Source organism: Falco naumanni, chromosome Z, assembly GCF_017639655.2.
Source record: "Falco naumanni isolate bFalNau1 chromosome Z, bFalNau1.pat, whole genome shotgun sequence".
Classification (NCBI taxonomy): domain Eukaryota; kingdom Metazoa; phylum Chordata; class Aves; order Falconiformes; family Falconidae; genus Falco; species Falco naumanni.
In genome coordinates, this window is record NC_054080.1 from 72,249,111 (window position 1) to 72,271,474 (window position 22,364).

A 22,364-nucleotide genomic window follows, 5' to 3' on the forward strand; every position below is an offset into this window, starting at 1 on the left:
CAGTATTACCACAGAATTTAAACACAGAAAAACGCTTTACAACAACTATTACAAAGACTTCAGTATATAAACTGAACTTACATAAATTCAGAGAAAAAAGTAACTCAAGTCAGATTCTACGTAATGCAATATCTATGTTTCTTGTCAAAAAATTATGTTCATTTTGTAGCACATGTAAATGTAAATTACAGAAACATGTAATGCGTAAACTAATAGTGCTGATTAAAAACTTTCAGCAACTGCTGTTACTCTATTTCCTGTAAAGATGCCAATGAAGTATGAAAAATTCCCATCAAAGATAATAACCACAGCTACCCCTTCCACCTGACAATTATTCAGTAAATAATTATCAGCAAAATACCCAATATGAGCTAGGCAATCCTAGACTCAAAAGATGCTAACCTCATTGCAAGCAATTGTGACAAATGACAGTCTCTCACAAGAAAGCAAAACCAACTGAACAACCAGGGATGGAAAAACAATGCTCCTGTACTAAAAATCACGTCTAAAGTCAGGCTTGAGAGACTGTAGCAAGGTACCATGGCAAAGCCAGCATTTTGATGCATTTCATCTGCTATACAAAGTTCTCAAGACGTCAGATTACAGAACTGCAACTCATACATAACAAAGAAAAAAATATTTCCTTCATGGTCAGAAATATAGATGTTTGTGTTTTAGAGTTACTTCAGCAGAAAAATATGCTAACAGAAGGGAGACACTCTCACAGTACATCTGGAAACAAAACAAAAGAATTTTTCAATGGAGCTTTCCGTTTCTCCTCTCCCAGTTCTGCCCCCATGCGTACCAACCACAGCCTGATGTACAAGCAAGAAAAAGGAATCATGGAGTTCTTGTAATTGCAACACCTGCCTTCCTTGGGGCTCACAGGATCACACTGTGATCACCAATCGATCAACAGGAAATCAGGAAAGCACAGCTGCTTCCTGATTCCCTTCACAGGAAAGAAAATAACTGAGTTCATGAGCAACAGTAACAGGAGGCTCTAGACCCCAAAGGCCTCTGGCATCCACACTGACACAGAATCTTCCCGGTTATAAATTAACTGTTTAGACTGAAAACCCAGAAGTCTCGTATTTCTGCTGCTCTGCTTATTCTCAACCAAATCTATTCTAGACTGTTTTGTAACTATTGTCTTAAGTTCAGACAAACTTAAATCACACCAGTCTGCAAGTTACCTTTCTGTCTGAAACTTTTCATTGGGGTCTTTTAACTACAGTTTCCAGTAATTCCACTCCATTGAGCCAGTTGTACCATTATTCAAAAACATATAAATAAAAAAAATTAATACCACCATCTTGCTAGAAATTAAAACAGTCAACCAGCTAACAACACGACTACTGAGAAAGACAGGCTGAAGTAAAAATCTGCTGTTTGTGCACATTGTTTTCCCTTTGGCATTCTAGAGAAGTTTACAGAACTAAAGCAAGAGTTTTGCTAAACAAGATGCCCGCTGCTCTTTGGAGGGATAATGAAAATAAAACATATTCAGTGCTCAGAATCCATAAAACTGACAGGCATGCAAGCAATTATATATAAATTTTTAAAAACCCAAAAATCTGTATATCATTGTCACATGACAGACATCAAGTTGAAGCAACAATCTAGTTGCTTTTTCGAAATAACTTATATGTGTAATAGACTGCATTTTACACTTTTCAATGCACAAAGCCTTAATAAGGTGCAGCCATCTTTGATGGAGAACAATAGAAAATAGGTACACAGCACACCATAGCACTGAAAGGTTAAAAAGAAATAGATATTTTCTATTATGTTGCTGATAACCCCCTCTCCTCTTAGTAAGTTCTACGACTAAAACCCTTACCCTGCCCTGTGAAACCTACGTATTGTCTCCAAAAATACATAGTTTTACCACTTAAGAGATGTTATACATCTTCCTGCAATTTCCTAATTATTAAACAACACTGTTCTCCCACACTGCTATGCTATGTAGACGAGTGTTCGCCATTTGGTCACTTTCTCCTACAAAAGCTCTTTCATTCCATAAATATAAATAAATGAAGGAGTCTGTTACAATAGCACTAATCTATAGTTTGAACATCATTACATTTAGGAATCCATACCATACTCACCACTGACACAAAAGAGGATTATACCATATACTAGAACAGTAGTATGTATAGGACTCTTGGTTAACATGAACCTAATAAAATTACTAAACAAAAGAGATGTCAAGGGACACCAATTGAATATTTAGTGTATTACCATTATAGCTTACTTGACCCGTGTCGTGAAACTTTGATGCAAACAATTAATTTTGCTAATTCAGTGTGAGTAGGCAAGACCATTGCCAACACACTTACTTGAAAAGTTTGTACACATATACACTTTACTTCAGAATGCTAAAAATAGAATGCTTTTTGCTAAGCACAGAAAGTGACGTCTTCAACAGAGCACGGAACCAAGTGAAACATTTTCCCAAACTTTAATCCAGCCTCAGAACAAAACTGTTAAACCACAAGCTACCTGTATCAATTCTCACAAGCAAAAGAAAATCCAAGTAATTTCTGGTGTGACTTACAAGAAAAAAAATTAGGTATACAAGATGAACCACAATTACTTAGCTAATCTGATAAGTGCTGTTCATAAGCAAAATTCTCTATGATTTTCCAACACCTTCAAAATTTTGTAAATATTAGGAAGAACAATCTGGAAATACTCAGTTTAGGAATTTTAATTCCTTAAGACCCTGACAGGAAGGCATTCCACAGAAATGTGACTTTTTCTTTCTTTACCCCCAAGATAACTGCTGCCTGTAATTCTGGTGTTTTCAAACCTACATTTTTTAGGAAAATAAGGACATAATGTAGCAACAAAGCAAAGAAAAATAAAGTCTGTGTAGGAAATATGAGGATGAATAGCTACAACTTTCTGATGCAAAGATTTGCACAACACTTCTATGAAATATTATCAGACATGACACTTAACCTTGGATGCAGTTGCCAGGATATAACATGATTTCAAGTTTATACTGTTTTATTTTAGTGTTACATACACTGAAATCCTTAAGAGTATCTTTGAGAACTTTTACTCTCCCAAAGATGAAAAATACCTGGCAGGACTTGATTCCCAAGCCTGGTTGTTTCTCTCCGTGTGGCTTCAATTATTCAGCGCCATAGTTACAAGCTATGTTACAAGCCTCAGGAGTGCTGACAGCAGAGCAAAAGATTGGGTTTTTTCTGGGAAGAGAAATGTGGACAGCTAGGTAGAGCTGTGATTTAGAAGGGCATTCTGACGAGACCCCAAAGAAAGAAAAACACACCTGTGCAGAACAAGCATACATTTTTTGAGGTTTACCATTTCCTATTACATACATGCACAGTTAGGAATTAATAGGTACTTTCAGAAGTTGTTCTTTGTGTAATATATTGTGTTTTTTCCAGAAGGACAGGCATCCAGGTTCACCACAAACTGTGTACACACCAACACTCTGGATGATATCGAAATAGGTTGAAATTTATAGACAAAATAAATGTTTGAACAAGATCAAACATTCCCTTCAGCATCAATATACCCAACTACTGTTCAAGACAGGATTATTCTGATTATCTGTTGGAGAGATTCATGTTTGATAGAATTTCTCGACAAAGCACTGTATTTTAAGATTTCACTGTGAGTTGGAGATGTACAAACAAGCAGACCAGAGACAGGCGAACAGATGAAAACTGGCAAAAAAGCAGCAGTGACTTCAATATGGCATGATCCACAGCAACTGAAACCTGCTCAGTCTATGACCTCGGGAATATGGACTCACTCCACAGTGCATAACAGCTAAAAGGTAAGAGAATTCCTGACACAGATCAATAGTAAGTCCTAAGTTAACTATAAGGTTCACAACATTCTCAAAGTTTGAGATTTCTCACTATTTATATCCCTAAGACAGAAGGGCTAGTGTCCCCTCTTACGTGTGGGATACACATGAGATCACTGGAGACACAAAGCCAAAATGTACAATTTGACAATTAAAGAAATCCACAGGCAACAGTGAATCAAGCAGATCAGATGAAGTCATAAAAAACCCTAAGGCAGCAAAATTTCCCAACACTTATCTCCTGAAAAAAATCACACCAAAAAACAAAAAACCCCAAACAAACAAATCATAATCACACAAGATTAGGCTCACTCTAAAAATCAGTTATGTTATTGCTTAAGAAATTCCTCTTCCTTATTTTGAGTAGTCTAAAGTCATGTTTTAAAGGTCACAAGATGAAAAGCAAGACATTTTATAGGAAAACAACAAATGAACACCTAGCTAAAACTGAAGAAGAATATAAAAGAAACCCTTGAGACCCCTGGGAATTTGTTTCTTAGGATTAGGTTTATATTTGCATAACAGGACACAGGTTTTTTCTGCTATCAAATGGTTCAAAACAGCATAAGGTAAGGCTGTACTTACAGGACCTCTATCATTGTTGCTACAAAACAACAAGGAAACCATCATACAAAATCCACTGCCACAAAATATTCAGTCCAGGGAATTTTGCAGAATGAACATCAAACTTAAACTTTCAACCAAACAGGAACAGATTTGCTGATTGAGTATCTGTAAAACCCAAGTTAAGCTGCTAGGGTTTTTCTTGCTTTTAACATAGATAGAAAAGACAACCTATACTCACTCTGACAAACTGGCCTGGCACTTTTTAGATTTAGAAAAAAACCAAACCAAAACAAAACAAAACAAAAAAAAAAAAAGAAAAAAAGCTCTCACCACATTCCATTTTCTCAGTTTTGGTACAACTGTTCTCCCTGGATTCAAGCCCACCTCCATCTCATCTTTATTGTAAAAAAAAAAATCTACACATCATTGGGATACAAACCATATAAAACATTTATATAAAATATTTATTTATATAGGTCTTTTATAGTGTGAAAACAAAAACCAAGTAAACTATATATACTAATTGATGATTAATTTCCCTTGAGATTCACATGCATACATTTTTTAAAAACACTGATATTTTTAAATGAAAACAATTATTTGCATTTGTTGAATAATCATTAGAGGGGAAAAACCAGAAAAAAACCCTGTGTTTCAAACAACAGTCATACTTCACCTGCAATTTAAATTATAAAAGAAAGAGCACACTTACAAATTATAGTTTACTCCAAACATTAAAACACTAAAGAGGAACAAAAGACTTACATTATCATCCTCTTCCGTATCATCATCAGTATCATCATCACTATCCTTGAACCCAGGCGGAAGTGGTGGCCCAATGAATTCATCATCATCTTCATCATCATCATCAGGATCCTCAGCTGGACCTTGAGAAGTCTGGGATTGCATGGAAGGCCCAATTAACCCTTCATCTGAGCTATCTTCGCTTTCATTACAGGCCGTCCCTCTGCATGGTAAGATTTTAAAAATTACTATTTCAAGAACATCAGCACTTTCATAGGAATTTTCAGATAAAAGATACTGAGCACTGTTGTAGATTTGTGAACATTGAAATTAGCAGCAAAATGCAAACTACCTTATATTAATAGAGCATAGGCCCACTGTCATCTTGAAAGCATAAACAAATCTTTAAAAAACAGGGATACCATAGTGACAGTTAAAAAAACTGGACAAAATAAAACAGGGAAATTTAGATTGCAAAGACAACAGTACCACCTCACTAGTATGGAGTTTGATACCGCTTAGAAGACAACGGAATACATTGTTACAGAGCATTTTCAAGGTTCTGCTTCAAGTCGCAGTTTGTGCAGATACCCTGCACCTCTGCTGGCTGGGTGGAACTCAAAACAGTAATCATGCAGGCTCACAACTAGAGACACAAAGCACAGCAGTTTTGCCCAAATCAGTTGCGTGAACACATTTTTGGCATTGGAAAATTTCTGATAAGTAAGTAGAGCTATTTAGTCCATGTTCAGTTTATTCAAAATAAATGTGTTCCCTCTGCTGCTAATTATCAAGTAGGCAGTATTCTAACTGGCAGAAGGTCTAAAAGCCGTAAGCAGAAAACTTTGCCTTTTGACTAGATACAGTGTATCATTACTGTGATACCTTGCAACCAGAATCAGATGTTCCTTCAAATTCAGCCAAGAAAAGCTCAAATTGTGAAACGTGGTTTGAGAGCTTAAATTTTAAGAGCATGCGTGTGAGGGTTTGAGTGAGCAGACTGCAAAATGTAGTTTTAACACAGGAAAAATAAGAAGACTACAGAGATACTGGTTTTTATTTTAAAGTTTAGGTTATCACTTAAAATCTGTAAGGAAAGCACACAGGTTTAAGAACATGATAAAGGACCAAGCATGTATGTTCTAAACTACATAACTGTGACGGAGAATACAGCCCCACTCTGCCCCCCAAATCAGCTGTACACCAAGCAGGCAGTAGGTTACACAGTAAATATTTGTATTATGTAAGCAACGGAAATTCTATTTCAGAAAGAAATCAAAACGATCTAAAGGCAACACCAATTAAGTCCTCAGATGTTACGGCAGTGAGAAGGGTTTGCATGCATGAAAGCTTGTCTAACTTTTCCAGCTATATTTATTGCCCTAATAAAAGATGTTACCTCTACAAAAAAACTGTTCTACATGATGACAGACATTTAAAGACCTAGATCGGGATATGATTATCTAACAAATCTAACTCACATGAAAAGAGCCTCTCTTACTTTACAGCAAAGGGGCAATCAGTACTCTTTTATCAAAAGGAAGCTTTTACAGCATGTGAGGAAGGGGTTGGGACCTTCAAAGTTCTTCAGGTTAGGTATCCGCAGAACTAACCTTACAATACTATGTGCAGAAGAGTTGTGTTTCAAGAGCTAATATGCATTCCCAGACTATCGTTTCCCTAAAAGCTGAACTACTTAATTAGTTTTGGAACGGAACCAAATATACACTGTAGCTGCCAGTGAGAAAATGTATACAACGTAATGATTCAAGGAGGCCTGGAGTCCCAGATTTTCAGATCTTTCTACAGATGCCCAAGAACAATACCTAGCTTCCTTCCAAATTGCTATCCTTATCAACCCCCCTCATTTGCTAGGAAGGATAAATCAATCAAATCAAGCATTTCAGTATTCTGAGAGGCAGTGTAATCACTCTGCAAATGAAATGGCCAGAATCGCCGTGCTATTCTTCACCAAACTCCAAGCTTGGCAGGGACAGCCAAGTGCTCCAGCTACTAGTATTGTCTACCCTGACTGAAAGAAAGACAAACGTTAGAACATCCCAGTGCAGCCAAACCAAAAAAACCATCTGCCTTTCTGACAGCAACCAGGAGTGGTGCTGACAGTAAGACAAAACAAGTGGTTTTTCCTTCAACTTTCAGCCTTACAGTCTTACTCTACCAGAGGCCATAAAGAATGAATCAGTTCATCAGCCTCTTTCCAGGATTTAGAGAAGTGTAAGAAACTGGTTTTTGCTCTCCCTCATGACCTCCGCAGTAAGTGAAACAAGCCATAAGAGGGGAAAAAAAGCAAGCTGCATTATAGCACGGATGGCACACAGACAGGGGAAATAACAAAAAACAGTCTGAGAGTTGTGCAAGTATGTGGGCAGATCTGCTCCTTGTGTTTTCTCTCCTCACATCACCCATTCTGTTTTTTTCAGGTTTTCCTTTCTTATATACTAGTGGATGCTTTCATTTCACAAAGCATTATTATTATTATTATATACATAAATACTGTAACTACTGTAAACATTTATCTACAGCAAAGCAGCTCAAAAGCAAAAAGAATCAGTAGCTGTTCTAACTGGAAGGTTCTAACTGAAAATACTTGGAATTTTAGAGAGGCAATATTCAAGAAACTGCTGCCATTTTCAGAGAACAGAACAAGCTACATATATTAGATCAGTTTATAGTAACTAAAATCCACCTTATAAAAAGAGCTACTGACAGTCCTATATTTCAGACTTAAATTCTCTGTTGTAGGACTGCTGCTCTGAGTCACAATGGCATGTCTCCTTCACTAGCTTCCTGTTTTTAGCAGTAAGTACTAAGCTATATATCACATTTTACAAGGAAACTTAAAAACTTCCCAGAGAACTTTTCATGTCATGCCCTCCCTTCTCAGCTCTTGGTAAAAACAAAAAAGAAAAACCAAGAAAACTTAGTATCAGCAGAGCTCTGGTGAGTTGCCACAGCCTGCCTAATAACTCAGAATACTGAAAGGTATTTGTTATCTTCCTTTATCCAAAGTCACCAGAGTTCTCTTCTGCAAGTTCATTAGTGAAATGCAATGATTAGGGCAAGGCTCTGTATCAGCTGACTGCTCTCCACCTCACCATTTGTTTTGATTCCTTATATTGAAGTCATCCATATACAGTACACAATCCCACTACATTTGAAATTTTGTGATCCGTCATTATTTCACCAGATAGATATCTATGATCATCAAAAGCAAATAGGAGCACAGACTATTCTTCCCTTATGCACAAGACATAACATAGGATCTGTGGGGTAGTATATTGTGTGATTGGTTACTTTAGTGACAGTGCACAGGTCATCTGACTTTTCCATAGAGCAACAGGTGAAAAGTAGATTTTGCAACACAAGTCTATTATAACCTAACACATATAGACACTTATCAGCCTGTAAGATACATATATATAGGTCTACTAGTCTTCTACAGGTTATTAGACTTCCATAGGTACAAAAACTTAAAAGTTAACAGTGCACTTCCTGCCACACAACACAGTTGCGTGGCCCCCATTACCTTCAGCTACTTTTGATACCCCAGCATTTCAGAATTCAAGCTGTCCAAGCAGTAGCACTTATTGTTTGTCAATAACAAAAAAAGGCTGGCAAGTTTGAAAGTAAGTTTCATACTGAAGTCAAAACAAAATACTCCCTCAATCCCACCACTGTTTTACACAATGTACCCACAGAGGCTCTCCACCTACTTTGCTTTTGTTTTCAGCAGGCGCAAACAAGTATATTGTATGTACAGGTGGGAACAAAATCTGCTTATTAAGTCAGCACCTGTAGTCATTACCTTTGCCCTAATATTTTCAAAAAAATCCACAAATAATTTTGGTTTTTTTTTTTTTTAAAGTACACCAAACAGGATAGGGAGGAGACTGCAAAATTAGCTATTAAATATACATAACGTCTATATTTATAAATATTGGCACATATTTCAGAAGGCACAGATAAAAAGATAATCAGTATTTCTACTTAAATACTTTGGACAGACAACACAGACATGTTCACACAAGTTAAGTGACACTCACGGTCTTAAAAAAATAAAAAACCAACCAAAAAAACCCTCTTCAGATAAGAAAGCTGTTACATGGAATCTCCCACCACATCTAAGTACCTTTCGGTTAATGTGGACCCAGCTCCTGTTGCACTAGATACTGAAGCTGATGAATCAGTGTATGGACTTCTAAACTCTTTTTCAGCCTGGTCTTCCTTCTCTTTTGCGCGAGCCTCTGAATATAGAGATCACAGAAATAACAAATAATAAAGAAATTTAGAAAATAATAAAATTACAGCATTGCTGAGGACAGTAAAACAATTTTCTTCATTTTCGGATCTATATGAAATATTTGAAAAGGTAACAGCAAATAAAGGATTTCACTTGAAAATAAATCACTTTTCCATATAAACTAAATTTCCATTGCTATTGCAATGATCACTCTGAAAAACAAAATGTCACCAGGAAAATGCATACACATTCTAGTTGTTAATTTTTACACAATGTCAAAGATAATTTGATCATATAAGGATGCTGGTACTTCAGTATGATCATTTCAGAGCGTTTCTGAAAGTTCTCATAGTGCAGGGAACTAAATTTGTACATAAGTATACACAGGTGTAAATAAGTGAACTCTAAATATGATATATGGAAAATAAATACAAAAAGTTGTTTATACTAAGTTTATTCCCATTTCACTTACTGAAAAAGAATCCCTGTGGAACACTGCAACAAAATTAAAGTAAACAGAACTTTCCATTTCAAATAAGAATAGTGAGATTATGACAGGTTAACAGATACAGCTACTGTATTTCTAGAAGTACTTGAATAACTTCAATTAAGCAGACAAGTTACTTTCTCTCTACACAAGACACATTACTTCCTTTTTTGTTCACTGTTTGTTAGCTAAACTAAAAGAAAAACATGCTTTGCAGCAAAGCTAGGAAACATTTTCCTCTGAAGAGAGATACGGGAAACGTATTTTGATCTCCATTGTTATTATCTGCTTTGGGTAGTGGCAAAGACATTTTCAAAAGTTATCATAGATACTCCAAAAAGCTGAAAGTCAGCAGTGTGTATTAAGAAGCCCGAAAACAAACATTACTCCCCCACAAAAAGCTGTAAAGCATCCACCTCTTTCATTACTGTATTACAAACATCAACATTTGCTTGTAAGTTACGCAGCTGAAGTATGTTGAAAGCTTTGTCATTTTTGTTAAAACTATAAGCCTTAGAAACAACAAAATGTGTTGTGTTTCCTCTATGGGTAAGTCTAGAAACGTTGGGGGGGGCTGGGGGGGCGCGGAGCGCGGGGGGAGCGGGAAGGGCAGGGCAAGGGAGGGGACACATTCAAGATACAGTTCAAGATGTATCAACTTAAAACTACCAGTGTTTTTGTAATCGCTTACTGGATTTCCCTCCTAAACTAAAACACGGTGTAAGCAAATGATCTCATAGGGAATGACAGCTCAATCTGAACCAGTATCAAACATGTAAAGGTTTCCAACATGGAAACATAATGTTGTGTTTAGATTCAGACAACAAAAAAAATGCTCCATATCAACTTTTGGAATCCTTTGTATATTAGAATTTCATAGTGTCCACAAAGTCCATGAGCCTCCACAGAGATCTGTTCTTGCGGTTCTATATAGAATCAAAATAATAAAAACAACCAACATTGTAATTATCTCATTCTTTCACACAGAATTGCTTTCTTCATGCTAAGGCACTTCAAGTCTACTAACTTCATAAACCGCAACACCTTAGAGAGCAAATAAAGTGTAATCTAGTAGAAGAGAAGCTGCTCTACCATGATGACGCCACATGAAAAAAAACAAACCCAAAACTCATTCTTCACAAACTGTTCAAAAGGAAAGAGAAAGCAGGGATATTTGGGTGGGCAAAGGTATTTCCTGAACATACATGAGTGTCTCCCAAGGACCTCATCTGGGCGTAATGCTTGCTTGGATACTGGCAGCAAAAGATACTGCTCCCTCCACGTCCCGCTCTCAAACCACCATACTGAAAACTCACCCACGACCCCGTATGCCTCACAACAGAAGCCTTGCACATGCACACTGCTCTTACACATTCAAACAACATGCATAAATCAATAATCTACTATTTATCAAGTCTCAAACTGTTTAGGACTGCATTCGGGTTTTGTTCTCTGGACAACTAGTCTGAGACACTTTAAACGTCACCCAAAGACAGAAAAACAAATCACGTTTTAAAATGCCCTAGATGACAACGCTTGCATTTCTTACCCAAGACCTTCCTGCTCCTCTCCACGGCAGTTCTTCTCGTTTGCTCAAACATGGCTTCCAGATCGAAAGTCCGGGCTTTCTTCCCTGAAAATGGAGAAAAATGAGACTAATGCAGATCCGCCCCGGCAACAGGCACTGCGGCCGCTGCAGGCCAGGGGGCCGACAGGTGCGACCGCTCCGTTCCCAGCTCCAACAGCCAGCCTCCCTCCCGGGGCTCCCCACCGAGGGCCGCCAGCCCCCAGCAAGCGCCCCCCGCGCCGCTCAGCCGGCTGCGTCGCACCCCCCGAGCCGCGCCGCAACGCACCGAAGCCGGAGAAGCCCATGGTGGCCGCCAGCTCCGGGTCGGTTCCCCCCACCATCTCAGCATCTACAAGGAGAGGGGAAAGAAAACCAAGGAGTCAGCCGGGGGTGCGGGAGCTGCTGGGACGGGCCCGCCGCGCCCCGCCGCTCACCGCCCTCCGCCGCCGGCTCCATGCTGCGGCTGCCCCGGAACCACAACAGGCGCCGGCAGGAAGCGGCGGGGCGCGGCCAAGGCGCAGGGGGAGGCCCAGCCGCCAGCACTGCCCTCCGGCCCGCTGCGGCTGCGCGGCGCGTCCCCAGGCTGCGCGCGTCCGCTACCGGCGGTGTGCCGGTGTGCCGCCGCTGCTGGAAGGCCTCGGCTAAATCTTTACAGAGTCACGCAGTATCTCCAGTTCTAAGGGTCCCATCGGGATCATCAAGTCCAAGCCCCCGCTCCTCGCAGGAGCGCCTGAAGCTAAGCCGTGTGACCGAGCGCTGCGCGGGCGCTCCTTGAGCTCTGACAGGCCTGGTGCCGCGACCACTTTCCCCGGCGGGCGGCCACCTGCCAGTGAAGACCCTTCCTAACGTGCAGTCTGAACCCCCCGGCGCCGGCCGCTGCCGCCAGAGAGGGATCCCGGCTCCCGCTCCGCCGCCGGCCCTGGGGAGGCGCGGCTGCCATGAGGCCCCCTCAGCCTTCTCCCCGCTGACCCAGCCGGGTGCCCTCAGCCGCTCCTCCGATGCCTTTTGCCCGGGAGGCGTTTTGCCATCTCGGTTCACCCTCCTCTGGGCACACCCGAGCAGCCCCATGTCCTTCGGACACCGGGGCGCCCAAACCGCACGCAGCGCTTGCCGTGGGGCCACACCAGTGCAGCGCAGAGTGCCATCAGCCCAGACCCCAGACCCCTTTGCACGGGTCTGCTCTCCAGCTTCTCATCCCCCAAGCTGTATGCATAACCAGGATTTCCCTCTCCCAGCTGGAGAATCTGGCGCTTGCTCGTGTTAAATTTCATATATAACCAGCATAAAGCTGGTTGGTGAATGTCAAGCTCCCTGATCTATCCAGATCTGTAACATCTGCACACCCTCCAGGGAGTCCGCAGCTCCTCCCAGTTTAGAATCATCAGCAAAATTACTTAAGGCACATTTGATTCCTGCATCCATAACACATGGAAATAAATTCTGCAACTCACAAGGAGTCATAAAGCAAGTATGTTTATTATGGCACCGGGTGTAAGGGGGATCACTCCTCCTAACTTGCACACCTTCTCAGTTACAATTTCGTACTTTATACATGATGATTACCATATGCATAAGATTTCCAAGAGCAAGTGGGGATAGGATAATGAGAAATCATTTACGTGTTCTCCTCCTTGGGGGTCGCGTATGAGGGTCTTCATGATGAAGTCAGTAGTCTTCCTTCGAGTGTACTTACCACCTTTTGTTGTGTCAATCACATAGGTCAGTTTGTGCTGGTCTTGCTTCTATGTTTTCATACCCGGATGCACATCCAGTTGCAAGGTCTCTCAATCGTTTATATCTTAACGGAAGTTACCTGACCTGAAGTCATGCCCCCCCCCCACCCCCACCCCAACAAGATTGGTTACTTCCTGAAGTTTAACTAACTACCTTTGCTGTGCTATTCCCTTTGAAATTAACTACTTTCACTATGCCATTTCACCCAGATAATTCATAAAAATGTCAAGAGTAGTGGCCCTAAAATTGAGCCCCAGGAAACCCCACACATGACTGGACACCAGCTTCTAAACCTTGAGAAGGTACAGGGAGAATTTCGTGGTTTACCATGTAAACCCTGTGGTGTTTGGGGCTTAACTTCATGTTGCCCATTTGGAAAGCAGAGCCAGGGCAAATTTCCTCTCTCATGCCAGGTGCCTCTCCAACAGATGAAGCTTTCCAGAATAGGCACTTGACTGATCCAGGAGCAGAAGGTCAGTGCAGCCAGGGCACAAACAGAATTTACAAACAAGACCCATTCCCTGAAATCTGAATTTCACGCAGCCCCTGGACCTCCTACAACAGTTTGGGAATTCCCATGCTGTCCAAGGCAGACACCATTTTAGAGGCCCAGGCTTGGTAAATTAACAATCTACTACAGTCACGTTGATGTGTCATTCCAAATTCTAGAAAAATACCAGACACACCAGGTCAGAGCAGTGCAAAGACAATTTACACACTTTAGCTCCACGTTCCTTTGAAGGGGAGTCACCTCAGGCTTTGGTTTATGTTAGTATATGCAAAATCTGTGTAGGCTTGAGTAACTCTGATGTATCAAGTCTTGCCACAATATCCCATCACGCTTGTAGTATAAAAATATCATTGTACTGGGCCGTCACGGGGGAGCCCGCCCAAGAGCCACAGTGCCCGCGGAACGCAGGAGCAGGCAGGGAGCTGCCCAGGGCCACATCCCACTGAGTAGAACTGCCTCCCGCTGCTCCCCTCGGGAGCAGCTTTGTGTTCCGCGCTTTGTGGGCCGCCACAATGCCAGGCCCGCGCGGAGCCCACGGGGATTGCGTGGCGGACCACCGGGCCTCAGGGCTCCTCGGTGAGGCACCGCCGGCCGCCGGAGCCCGCCCCTCCCACAGGCCGAGCGGGCGCGAGGGCTGCCCCCGCCCACTTCCCGCCGTGGTCGGCGCGGAACTGCGTCACGTGCGCAAAGCCTGCCGGGATTTGGCGGTTGTCGAGGCGGCGAGTGGTGAGCTCGTGCCCTGTTGCTGTGCGCGGAGTCGCCAGCCGGCCCGGGGCCCGGGTCCCGCCGCCGCCATCGCCTTCGCCATGCCCGCCTCCATGAGCGCCGCGGCGCCCATCGCGCAGGAGGCGCTGGAGGTCGCGGGCCGCATCATCGACCGGCAGATCCAGGACGATCGCTGCTACCCGGACCTGTCCGAGCTGCTGGCGGTGCCGGCGCCTGGTGAGGAGCACTCGGTGGCTCAGTGTCTCCGGTCCTTTGTCATTTCAGTTGCCCCGGTGTCTGCGACGTTCTGCAGGGTGGCCTGGGCCGGCCAGGCACCGCGTATGGGGCCTTTCGGCGGGCTGCCCGCCGGGCACGACCCCCGCCCCTTGGCTGCCTCCCCGAGAAGCCCCCAGGGACAGCGCCTGCTGTCCTTGCCTTCGCGGGGGCGGTGGCAGGGCTGACTGACGGTCTCTCAGGCTTGGGGGGCGTGTAGCGCGCGCAGCGTGCGGTGGGTGAAAGCGGCGGGTGTGGGATCTCCGTGTAGTGTTACCCCAAATCTGGGTTCTTCAGCCGGTGGGCAAGAGCCGGTCCGCATACAGAGTCGAGCTGTTTGGTTATTGCGTGTCTGCGCAGAGACGGCTGTTGGGTGGTAAATCCGCAAAGCCAGCACACCTCTTAACTCGTGCTAAAACTTTTTATGCAGTTTGAACAGTTGTTTACAACTAGTTTAGTCATACTGAATTCTCACTGGTTCTCATTAGTCTCCATTTAAAGACAGTGTGTGTTTTTTTTTCACCGCGATTGTTCAGTGGGGAGGGGGGGGATGTTAGTTGGAGGCTCTCTGCTGAGGGTGGATCTTTTAATATGCTAATTAGAATTTTAGTTAGGATAGTTCACACATAGTGCCAGTAATTTTCTATTTAGTCTCATTAACCGTTTGGTTCTCCTGGAGCTTATGTTGTGCCAGAGCTTAACATGTTTATGGTATCTATTCCTTCTCCCAAGGCCATGCTTCATTAACTGTAGGGATTTAACTCGTGTCCTCTGTTTTTCAAATTCTTTATTGTTTTTTCACTATAGATATTTACACTTTGGTTTTTCCCTCTTTTTTTCGTAGTAAATCATTTTTCTGGCAATAGAGGGAGCACTGCTGGGTTAACTGGTCCATCTCTTTCCAGAACGTGAAAAAAATGGGTCGTTTTCTGTTAGGAAGTCTCTTGCAGAAATGCTCTTAGGGTCACTTAAGTGCCCAGTACCATCCCTAACTTATAAGCAGCCTGAGAATCTCTTCTAAGCCTGTTGGAGTGGCTTTCATTTATGCATAGCTGTATGTCATGTATTTCAGATATAGTTAAGATGTAAGGTATACCTGTCCTCAAACATTTGTTTTTTTCTCCTTAAAACATGAAGACAGCATTTCCTGCTGCATTAGTGCCAAATATCTGGCAAAGTGGTCTGTGAGAAGGCACTCTGGAGCTGTAGGTGACCTAGTTAATATATACCCAGGGCATGTCAGGATTGAAGTAACAACTATCTGTTTTCTGTTATTCTACTATGTGCATGGCCAAGGTGTTACTGCCCTAGCAGCCTCATACCTTGCATAAAAGAATGGTTCTATATGGGTATTTTAACTTGGTACTGGCAGTACAGATCAGCTTTTCTAAGTGTCCTGGTTTCAGCTGGGATAGAGTAAATTTTCTTAGTAGATGGGTCAGTTCTGTTGTTTGGATTTGGTGTGAGAACAACATTGATAATACACTGATGGTTTTAGTTCTTGCTAAAGTTTCTCAGGCTCTGTCAGCAAGAGGGTTTGAGGAGATAAGTAAATTGGGAGGGGACACAGCCAGGGCAGCTGACCTAAAGTAGCCAGATGGTTATTCCATACCATAGAGTGTCATGCTGAGTATATAAACAGGGGGGAGCTGGCCGCAGCTTGCTCATCATTGTCTTAGGGACTGGCTGGGCATCTGTGAGCGGATGGTGAGCAGCTGTATTGTGCATCACTTACTTCCTTTTCTCCCTTTCCTTTGGATTTTGTTCCTCTCCCCTTTTCCCTCCTTTTCATTAGAACTGTAGTAGTTGTTGTTATTCTTTTATTTCAGTTATTCATTTGTTCTTATCTCAGCCCTTGAGTTTTACCTTCCTTCCTGTCCCTCTGGGTCTGGGGTGGTGGTGAGTGAGCGGCTGTGTGGTCCTTAGTTATCAGCTGGGGTTAAATCCTGACACTACGTGAAGGAATATGCTCCTGCCTTGTTCATGTGGTATATTTAACATCTGGTCAGAAAAATAGGGCTGGAAAGTATCACAGAAAAAATGAGGTGTAGAGTAGGCTGGGGTCCAGATGAGTTACTGTAAGAGTTTGTTTGCATATCTGTTTGCTCATGCCTGGTTTGAGACTGGTCCTGTTCCTACAGAACCCTTAGTTCACACATCTTGTGAGTAGTGGTAGCTATATGCTTATAGAGTCTCTGCAGTTCCAAAACTTTCTGTTAGTCTGAAGGCCTGTATTATTCATCTAAAGTAAAATGGGAAGCGCAGTTATTCTGATTTAGATTTAACAGATTAGGAAACAGTCAGGTAAAGATAAAGACAATATAAACCTTTTTTATACACTTCTCATTGTTGTAAGAAGTCTAATCTTTCTTGTTTTTGCCTGCAGGTAGTCCTACTGTTTCTGGTATGTCAGATATGGATTATCCTTTGCAAGGACCAGGTTTACTGTCAATACCTAATCTTCCAGAGATCAGCTCAGTCCGCAGAGTCCCACTTCCCCCAGAGCTAGTGGAGCAGTTTGGACGTATCCTTATGAAAAATTATGTTAGGTTGTGCAAGTAATAGTATTAGAAATTAACTTCTTTCTTCTATAATCTTCTTCCCCGATCTTTCTGTCAGAGTCCCAGTACTTCTGTTCACTTCATAACACTTCAGGTAGTAAAAAGGTCCATTTGTATAGAGTTGCTGGTGGAAGTAGTTTCTGTATGAAGAACTTTAAAAGTTTGTGTACTATTGTATATAAAGCAATATTGTTGTGGGTTTTTTTTAAATGCTCCAAAGGGTATGTTGCCTTTGCTAGCTGAAATGCATTTAGTCCTTACATCAGCAGTGCTTCAGATATGCAGTGCAATTGTATGATGGGAGTATTTCCAGAAATCAGCAGAGCTTGGCTGACCATCGACAGTGACATTTTTATGTGGAACTATGAAGATGGGTATGTAGAGAACATGTTCCTGACAATATTTATTGGTACTATATCATAATTAAGTGATTGCAGTACTGGGAGTTTCTTTACTAGTAGCACAGAGGTATGCTATTTGGTTTTAACTTTTGATTCATTTTAGCTTTTACTAAAATTTTTGAATGATAAGTATTTAAGGATTATTTTAAGAGTTAGTAGGTATGCTGATGCATATACAGTGGTTGCTCATTCCTGCAATGCTAAGTAATACAACATTAGTACTTTGAAGTGTTGTGGTTTAAGCTTTCCTGCCTAGCTTATTTATTTTCAAATAGCGGTGACACATTTATAATTTGCAGGTTTGCTTCTTTATTTGCCTATATAGTGAGAATTGCTTTATACATATTGTTGCATTTCCTAAAAAGATTAAAGTTCAGATGTGGCTTACATAGCTCCTACCCATACACTTACATTGTGTGTGCATTAAATACATTCCCAAATAAAACAACTGCATGATGTTAATCGTAAGGTGCTGTGGAGGTGGTTGGGAATTCTTGCTTTAGATTGTTTTAATGGGAAAAAATAATCATGTGAGATCCTCCCTCTTGATGTTAATCAGCATTGCAGATGCTGCATTGTGTACTTCAGAGCAGACTTTATGAATAAACAAAATACAGAAATACAAAATACTGCACCTGGGTTTCAGGTTTGAAACTCAGCTACAGCAGCTCCAAACAGCTCAAATGATTGCCTGTATAGTTTTGCCTTGAAACTTCTCTGTCATTCCTTTCTGCTGGACCTGCTTTCATGCAAAGCAAAAGATGTAGATGGCTTCAGAGTGTTAAAATAAGCATTAATAATTTTTAAATATACAGAATCTGATTTTTACTTTGTTGTTACGTGATATTACATGGCAAGTTTTATGCAGGTTATGGTTTGGTTTTTGTTTGTTCACAGGGGAGATCTAGCTTATTTTGATGGCCTTAGTGAAACTATTCTTGCAGTGGGCCTTGTAAAGCCAAAGGAAGGTAAGGAATATGAAAGTGTCTAAAATGAGGCAGTTACTGAACCTTCTATATATGTTTTTTTATATATGCATATGTGAAAATTTGTGGTTTGTGTCTACATATGTATACACAAGATACATTGTTTGCTTCGTTTTCAGAAACACTGTAAAATTAATTTCAAGCCAAAAAAACCCCAGTATAGTTTAATAATAATTTACACTGATAAACTTGCATTTTTTTGCCATGTCGTACTTTTAACATCCGTACTGGTTATAAATTTATGCGTTCAAGTTATAACTTCCACGAGGTCCTGGTTTCTAGCTTTCCCAGTTCTTCTGGTAGCTGCTGCTTAGATAACATTGAAGTCAGTGTTGAATAGGCTTAAATAGGGTTGAATTTAAGAGAACCACATTTATAAGAAAAATGTCATTTTAAACATACTGTATTTCACGAACCAGAAGCTGAATTGGTGACTGATAGTCCTTCCTAATTCTAGAGTTTCACAAATCGTTAGGTCTTAAATATGGCTATTTAATCTAATCAGTCAATGTGTTTTTTCAGTGGGTGCATTGGATACATCATTTTGATCTGAGAGGCGGGCTGCAAACTAAATTTTTATATATTCTCCCTTTATTTAGGTATCTTCCAGCCTCATGTACGACACTTACTTGTTATGGCTACCCCGGTGGATATTGTGATTTTAGGGCTCAGTTGTTCTAATATGCAAACAGGTAATTCTTCTCGCCTGATTCTCAGTTGTGCAGTAACAAATACATGTAGCTGTTTTATTTGTAGCCATTAAAAATTATATAAAAAAAAAAAAATCAGGACCGTGTGCTAAGCACTTTGCTAATTTTGAAATCATGTTACAGACAGGGAAACAGTTTTTATTTGCTGGATCTGGGACTCGCATAGGAGTATTGAGTTGTGTTACTCATCTGTTTAACATAAAAAGACCTTTTGAAATAGGTGTTCCTGTTAATTAAACTGGATGTTGGAGAGGGAGAGGAGAGATGGACATGAATCTTGGAAGTGGCTCATACAGTTCATTAACCTGATTGGCATTTGTATTACAACCACAGAAATTGAGAACCTGATACCATTTTTTCATGTCATACATATTAACAGAGAAAATACAGAATTGTTTGGAGAAAGTGAGAGGATTACAATTTTTTGCTCTCTTTCTGTACTATATGTGAAAGAAGAAAAATAGAAATCAGTGGTTTAGTTCTCTTGTCATTTAGAGGAGACAGCAATATGTAGGCTGAGAAACTTATATAGAGAATTTTTTTTAAAACAGAAGATTTGTTACTGTGTGTTTATTTTGAGAATAGCTGTTCCAGAATGTGACTAGTAACTAGGAAATGTGTAATTTTTCCTGTTTTCTGAAATGCTGCTCAGCTTGTGCCTGTACTGTTTATTGGAACCACTTAAAAACTAAAGACTATTTATTTATTTATGTATTTATTTATCCAAGGTACTGGATCACTTAATGACAGTATGTCTAGCGGAATGCAGCTGCTACCAGATCCTCTGTATTCGCTCCCTACTGACAACACTTACGTTCTGGCAATAACATCCACTGATAACGGGCGTATCTTTTTGGCTGGAAGAGATGGATGCTTATATGAAGTAGCATATCAGGTGACTATAAGTTTTACACACCGGCATTTTTCGTTGTTTTATGGTTGTGGGATCTCGGGACTGAGGGTTCTAAAACATGTCAGGTATTGCTCTGGTTTTTTCTGCCATAATTAAGTGCTTGATTGTATAACAGCTCTGACATGTTAGTGTAGATGCGTTTTCTTTGAAGATGCAGTAATAATATGAGGAACGGCAATGCAGATTTGGACAACTTCAAAAATAAAACTAAAATTGTGACATCCTGCACCTTTTTTATGTAAAATTTCCTTTTTAATGATCACCTGTTACTTTCAAATGAATAATACATACTTTTCAATTAAATCCATGGTATTTGGTTTTATGCTTGTCCTGTTTTTACGCCTGTCCTAAAATCCTGTTAATGATTTTTTTTTTTTTTTTTAATACAACTCCTAGTTTAGTTTTGGTTTTGTTTCGTTGTTTCAAAGCTGTATTTCTTTTATATTGTAGGCTGAAGCAGGCTGGTTTAGCCAGCGCTGCAGAAAAATTAATCATTCAAAGAGTGCACTGTCTTTCCTTATTCCTTCATTGCTACAGTTCACATTCTCAGAGGATGGTAAGTACTGATGTTAAAGACCTACGCAATAATTTCATGAAAACTCTTAAATTAATACTACCAAGAAGTCAAAGTGAATAGTGTCTTCATTCAGAGCATTTAGTTACTTGTCAGTGAAACTTGGCGTGGTTGATGATTATAAAAACCAAGTCACTTGCTTGTGTGTCTGGTTCGGGATATAGATACCAAAAGCCTGGAAAGTTTGGCATTTAAGACTAAAGTTAGTGTTCTGTAGTATAAAATTAGTATGTCCTTAGTGGGAGCACTGCACACAGTGAAATCTTTAAGTAAACAATTTTACACTGTTCCACTGTTTAGTGAAAAATTTGGAATAATTACACGATGATTTGCTTTTTTTTCAGTAATAATTGTATGAAATTGATTGCCATTTTAAATAAATTCCGGTAGTTGTACTGTGTGAGACTTCTGCAGCTTTTGTTAGCTTACAATTAAATGTTTTATAAATATTCTTTTCAACTTGTTTTCACAAAATCCATTGTTGATTTCCTGATTCTCCCTTTTTTTGCCCCCTCCCCAGATCCGTTAGTTCAAATCGCCGTTGACAACTCTCGAAATATCTTATACACCCGCTCAGAAAAAGGAGTGCTGCAAGTATGTGATTTCTTCTAATGACCATTGGCGATGTTACTAATGTGTATATAACTTTTTAAGTTTTTTTTGAGTACTTGGGGATTCTCCATAGATATATCAGGATATTATCCCAGTTAATCTTTTTGTAACAAAGTGTGCTGAAGACCTAAATACTTTCTTCTGAGGAAAGAGTAGCCTTTTGATCCTCTCCTCAATTATCTGGAAACGTGAGGTTGAAATAAAAATAGTTTTGAGTTGCTGCTTGATAGGTGAGACTGTATTAATTAATTTAACTTTAAATCACTAAGCTGTATTATTGAATTGCAGGTTTATGATCTGGGACAAGATGGACAAGGGATGACCAGAGTTACTTCTCTGTCGCAAAATGCTATAGTTTCTGCTGCTGGGAGCATTGCCAGGTATATTTAGAACAGTAATAATGTAAGGGGCTTCCTTTAAGACCAATATTTTCACATTATGTTTTTGAAGATTGTTGTTTGTTTGCTCATTTCTTTGGGTTGAGAGTGTGTGTGGTTTTTTGTTTTGTTTTTTTAGAACAGTAGATCGTTCTGTGTTTAAGCCTATTGTTCAGATAGCAGTGATTGAAAATTCTGAATCTATAGACTGTCAACTACTAGCCATCACACATGCAGGTAAGAAAGCAGTGCTAATTCCCCAGGCATTTAAACTGATAAATGGCATCTGCAGAGTTTAGCAAAATTTGGCCTTTTTTATCTTTTGTGCAGGTGTCCGACTATATTTCAGTACTTCGCAATTTAAGCATCCAGCAGCTCGTCCCTCCATGTTAACCTTGGTTCATGTCCGTTTGCCACCTGGATTTTCAGCTTTTTCTAATGTGGAGAAGCCTGCAAAGGTTCATAGAGCTCTTTATAGTAAAGGTAAGCAGCAGAACATGGCTCAGATGTTTTTTTCTTTTCTCTTTGTGA

At 40.5% G+C, this 22,364-nt stretch overlaps 2 protein-coding genes across 3 annotated transcripts in view; one reads left to right on the forward strand and one right to left on the reverse strand.

The window, feature by feature from the left end:
• The window catches only part of WDR70 (WD repeat domain 70), a 138,353-nt gene extending 126,402 nt beyond the window's left edge, over positions 1–11,951 (reverse strand). The window contains exons 1-5 of the mRNA XM_040580297.1: positions 11,911–11,951; positions 11,763–11,825; positions 11,459–11,542; positions 9,312–9,426; positions 5,183–5,384 (exon numbers count right to left, since the gene is read on the reverse strand). Of these exons, the coding sequence (XP_040436231.1) occupies positions 5,183–5,384; positions 9,312–9,426; positions 11,459–11,542; positions 11,763–11,825; positions 11,911–11,932 (486 nt within the window). The 5' untranslated portion in view covers positions 11,933–11,951. The remainder of the gene's footprint in view (positions 1–5,182; positions 5,385–9,311; positions 9,427–11,458; positions 11,543–11,762; positions 11,826–11,910) is intronic.
• A 2,471-nt stretch (positions 11,952–14,422) lies between these two features.
• The window catches only part of NUP155 (nucleoporin 155), a 32,971-nt gene continuing 25,029 nt past the window's right edge, over positions 14,423–22,364 (forward strand). For both annotated transcript variants that reach the window (XM_040579886.1, XM_040579887.1), the window contains exons 1-11: positions 14,423–14,663; positions 17,086–17,223; positions 17,538–17,634; positions 18,559–18,629; positions 19,247–19,339; positions 20,086–20,252; positions 20,721–20,826; positions 21,365–21,438; positions 21,745–21,836; positions 21,973–22,070; positions 22,164–22,316. In XM_040579886.1, the coding sequence (XP_040435820.1) occupies positions 14,528–14,663; positions 17,086–17,223; positions 17,538–17,634; positions 18,559–18,629; positions 19,247–19,339; positions 20,086–20,252; positions 20,721–20,826; positions 21,365–21,438; positions 21,745–21,836; positions 21,973–22,070; positions 22,164–22,316 (1,225 nt within the window). In that variant the 5' untranslated portion in view covers positions 14,423–14,527. The remainder of the gene's footprint in view (positions 14,664–17,085; positions 17,224–17,537; positions 17,635–18,558; positions 18,630–19,246; positions 19,340–20,085; positions 20,253–20,720; positions 20,827–21,364; positions 21,439–21,744; positions 21,837–21,972; positions 22,071–22,163; positions 22,317–22,364) is intronic.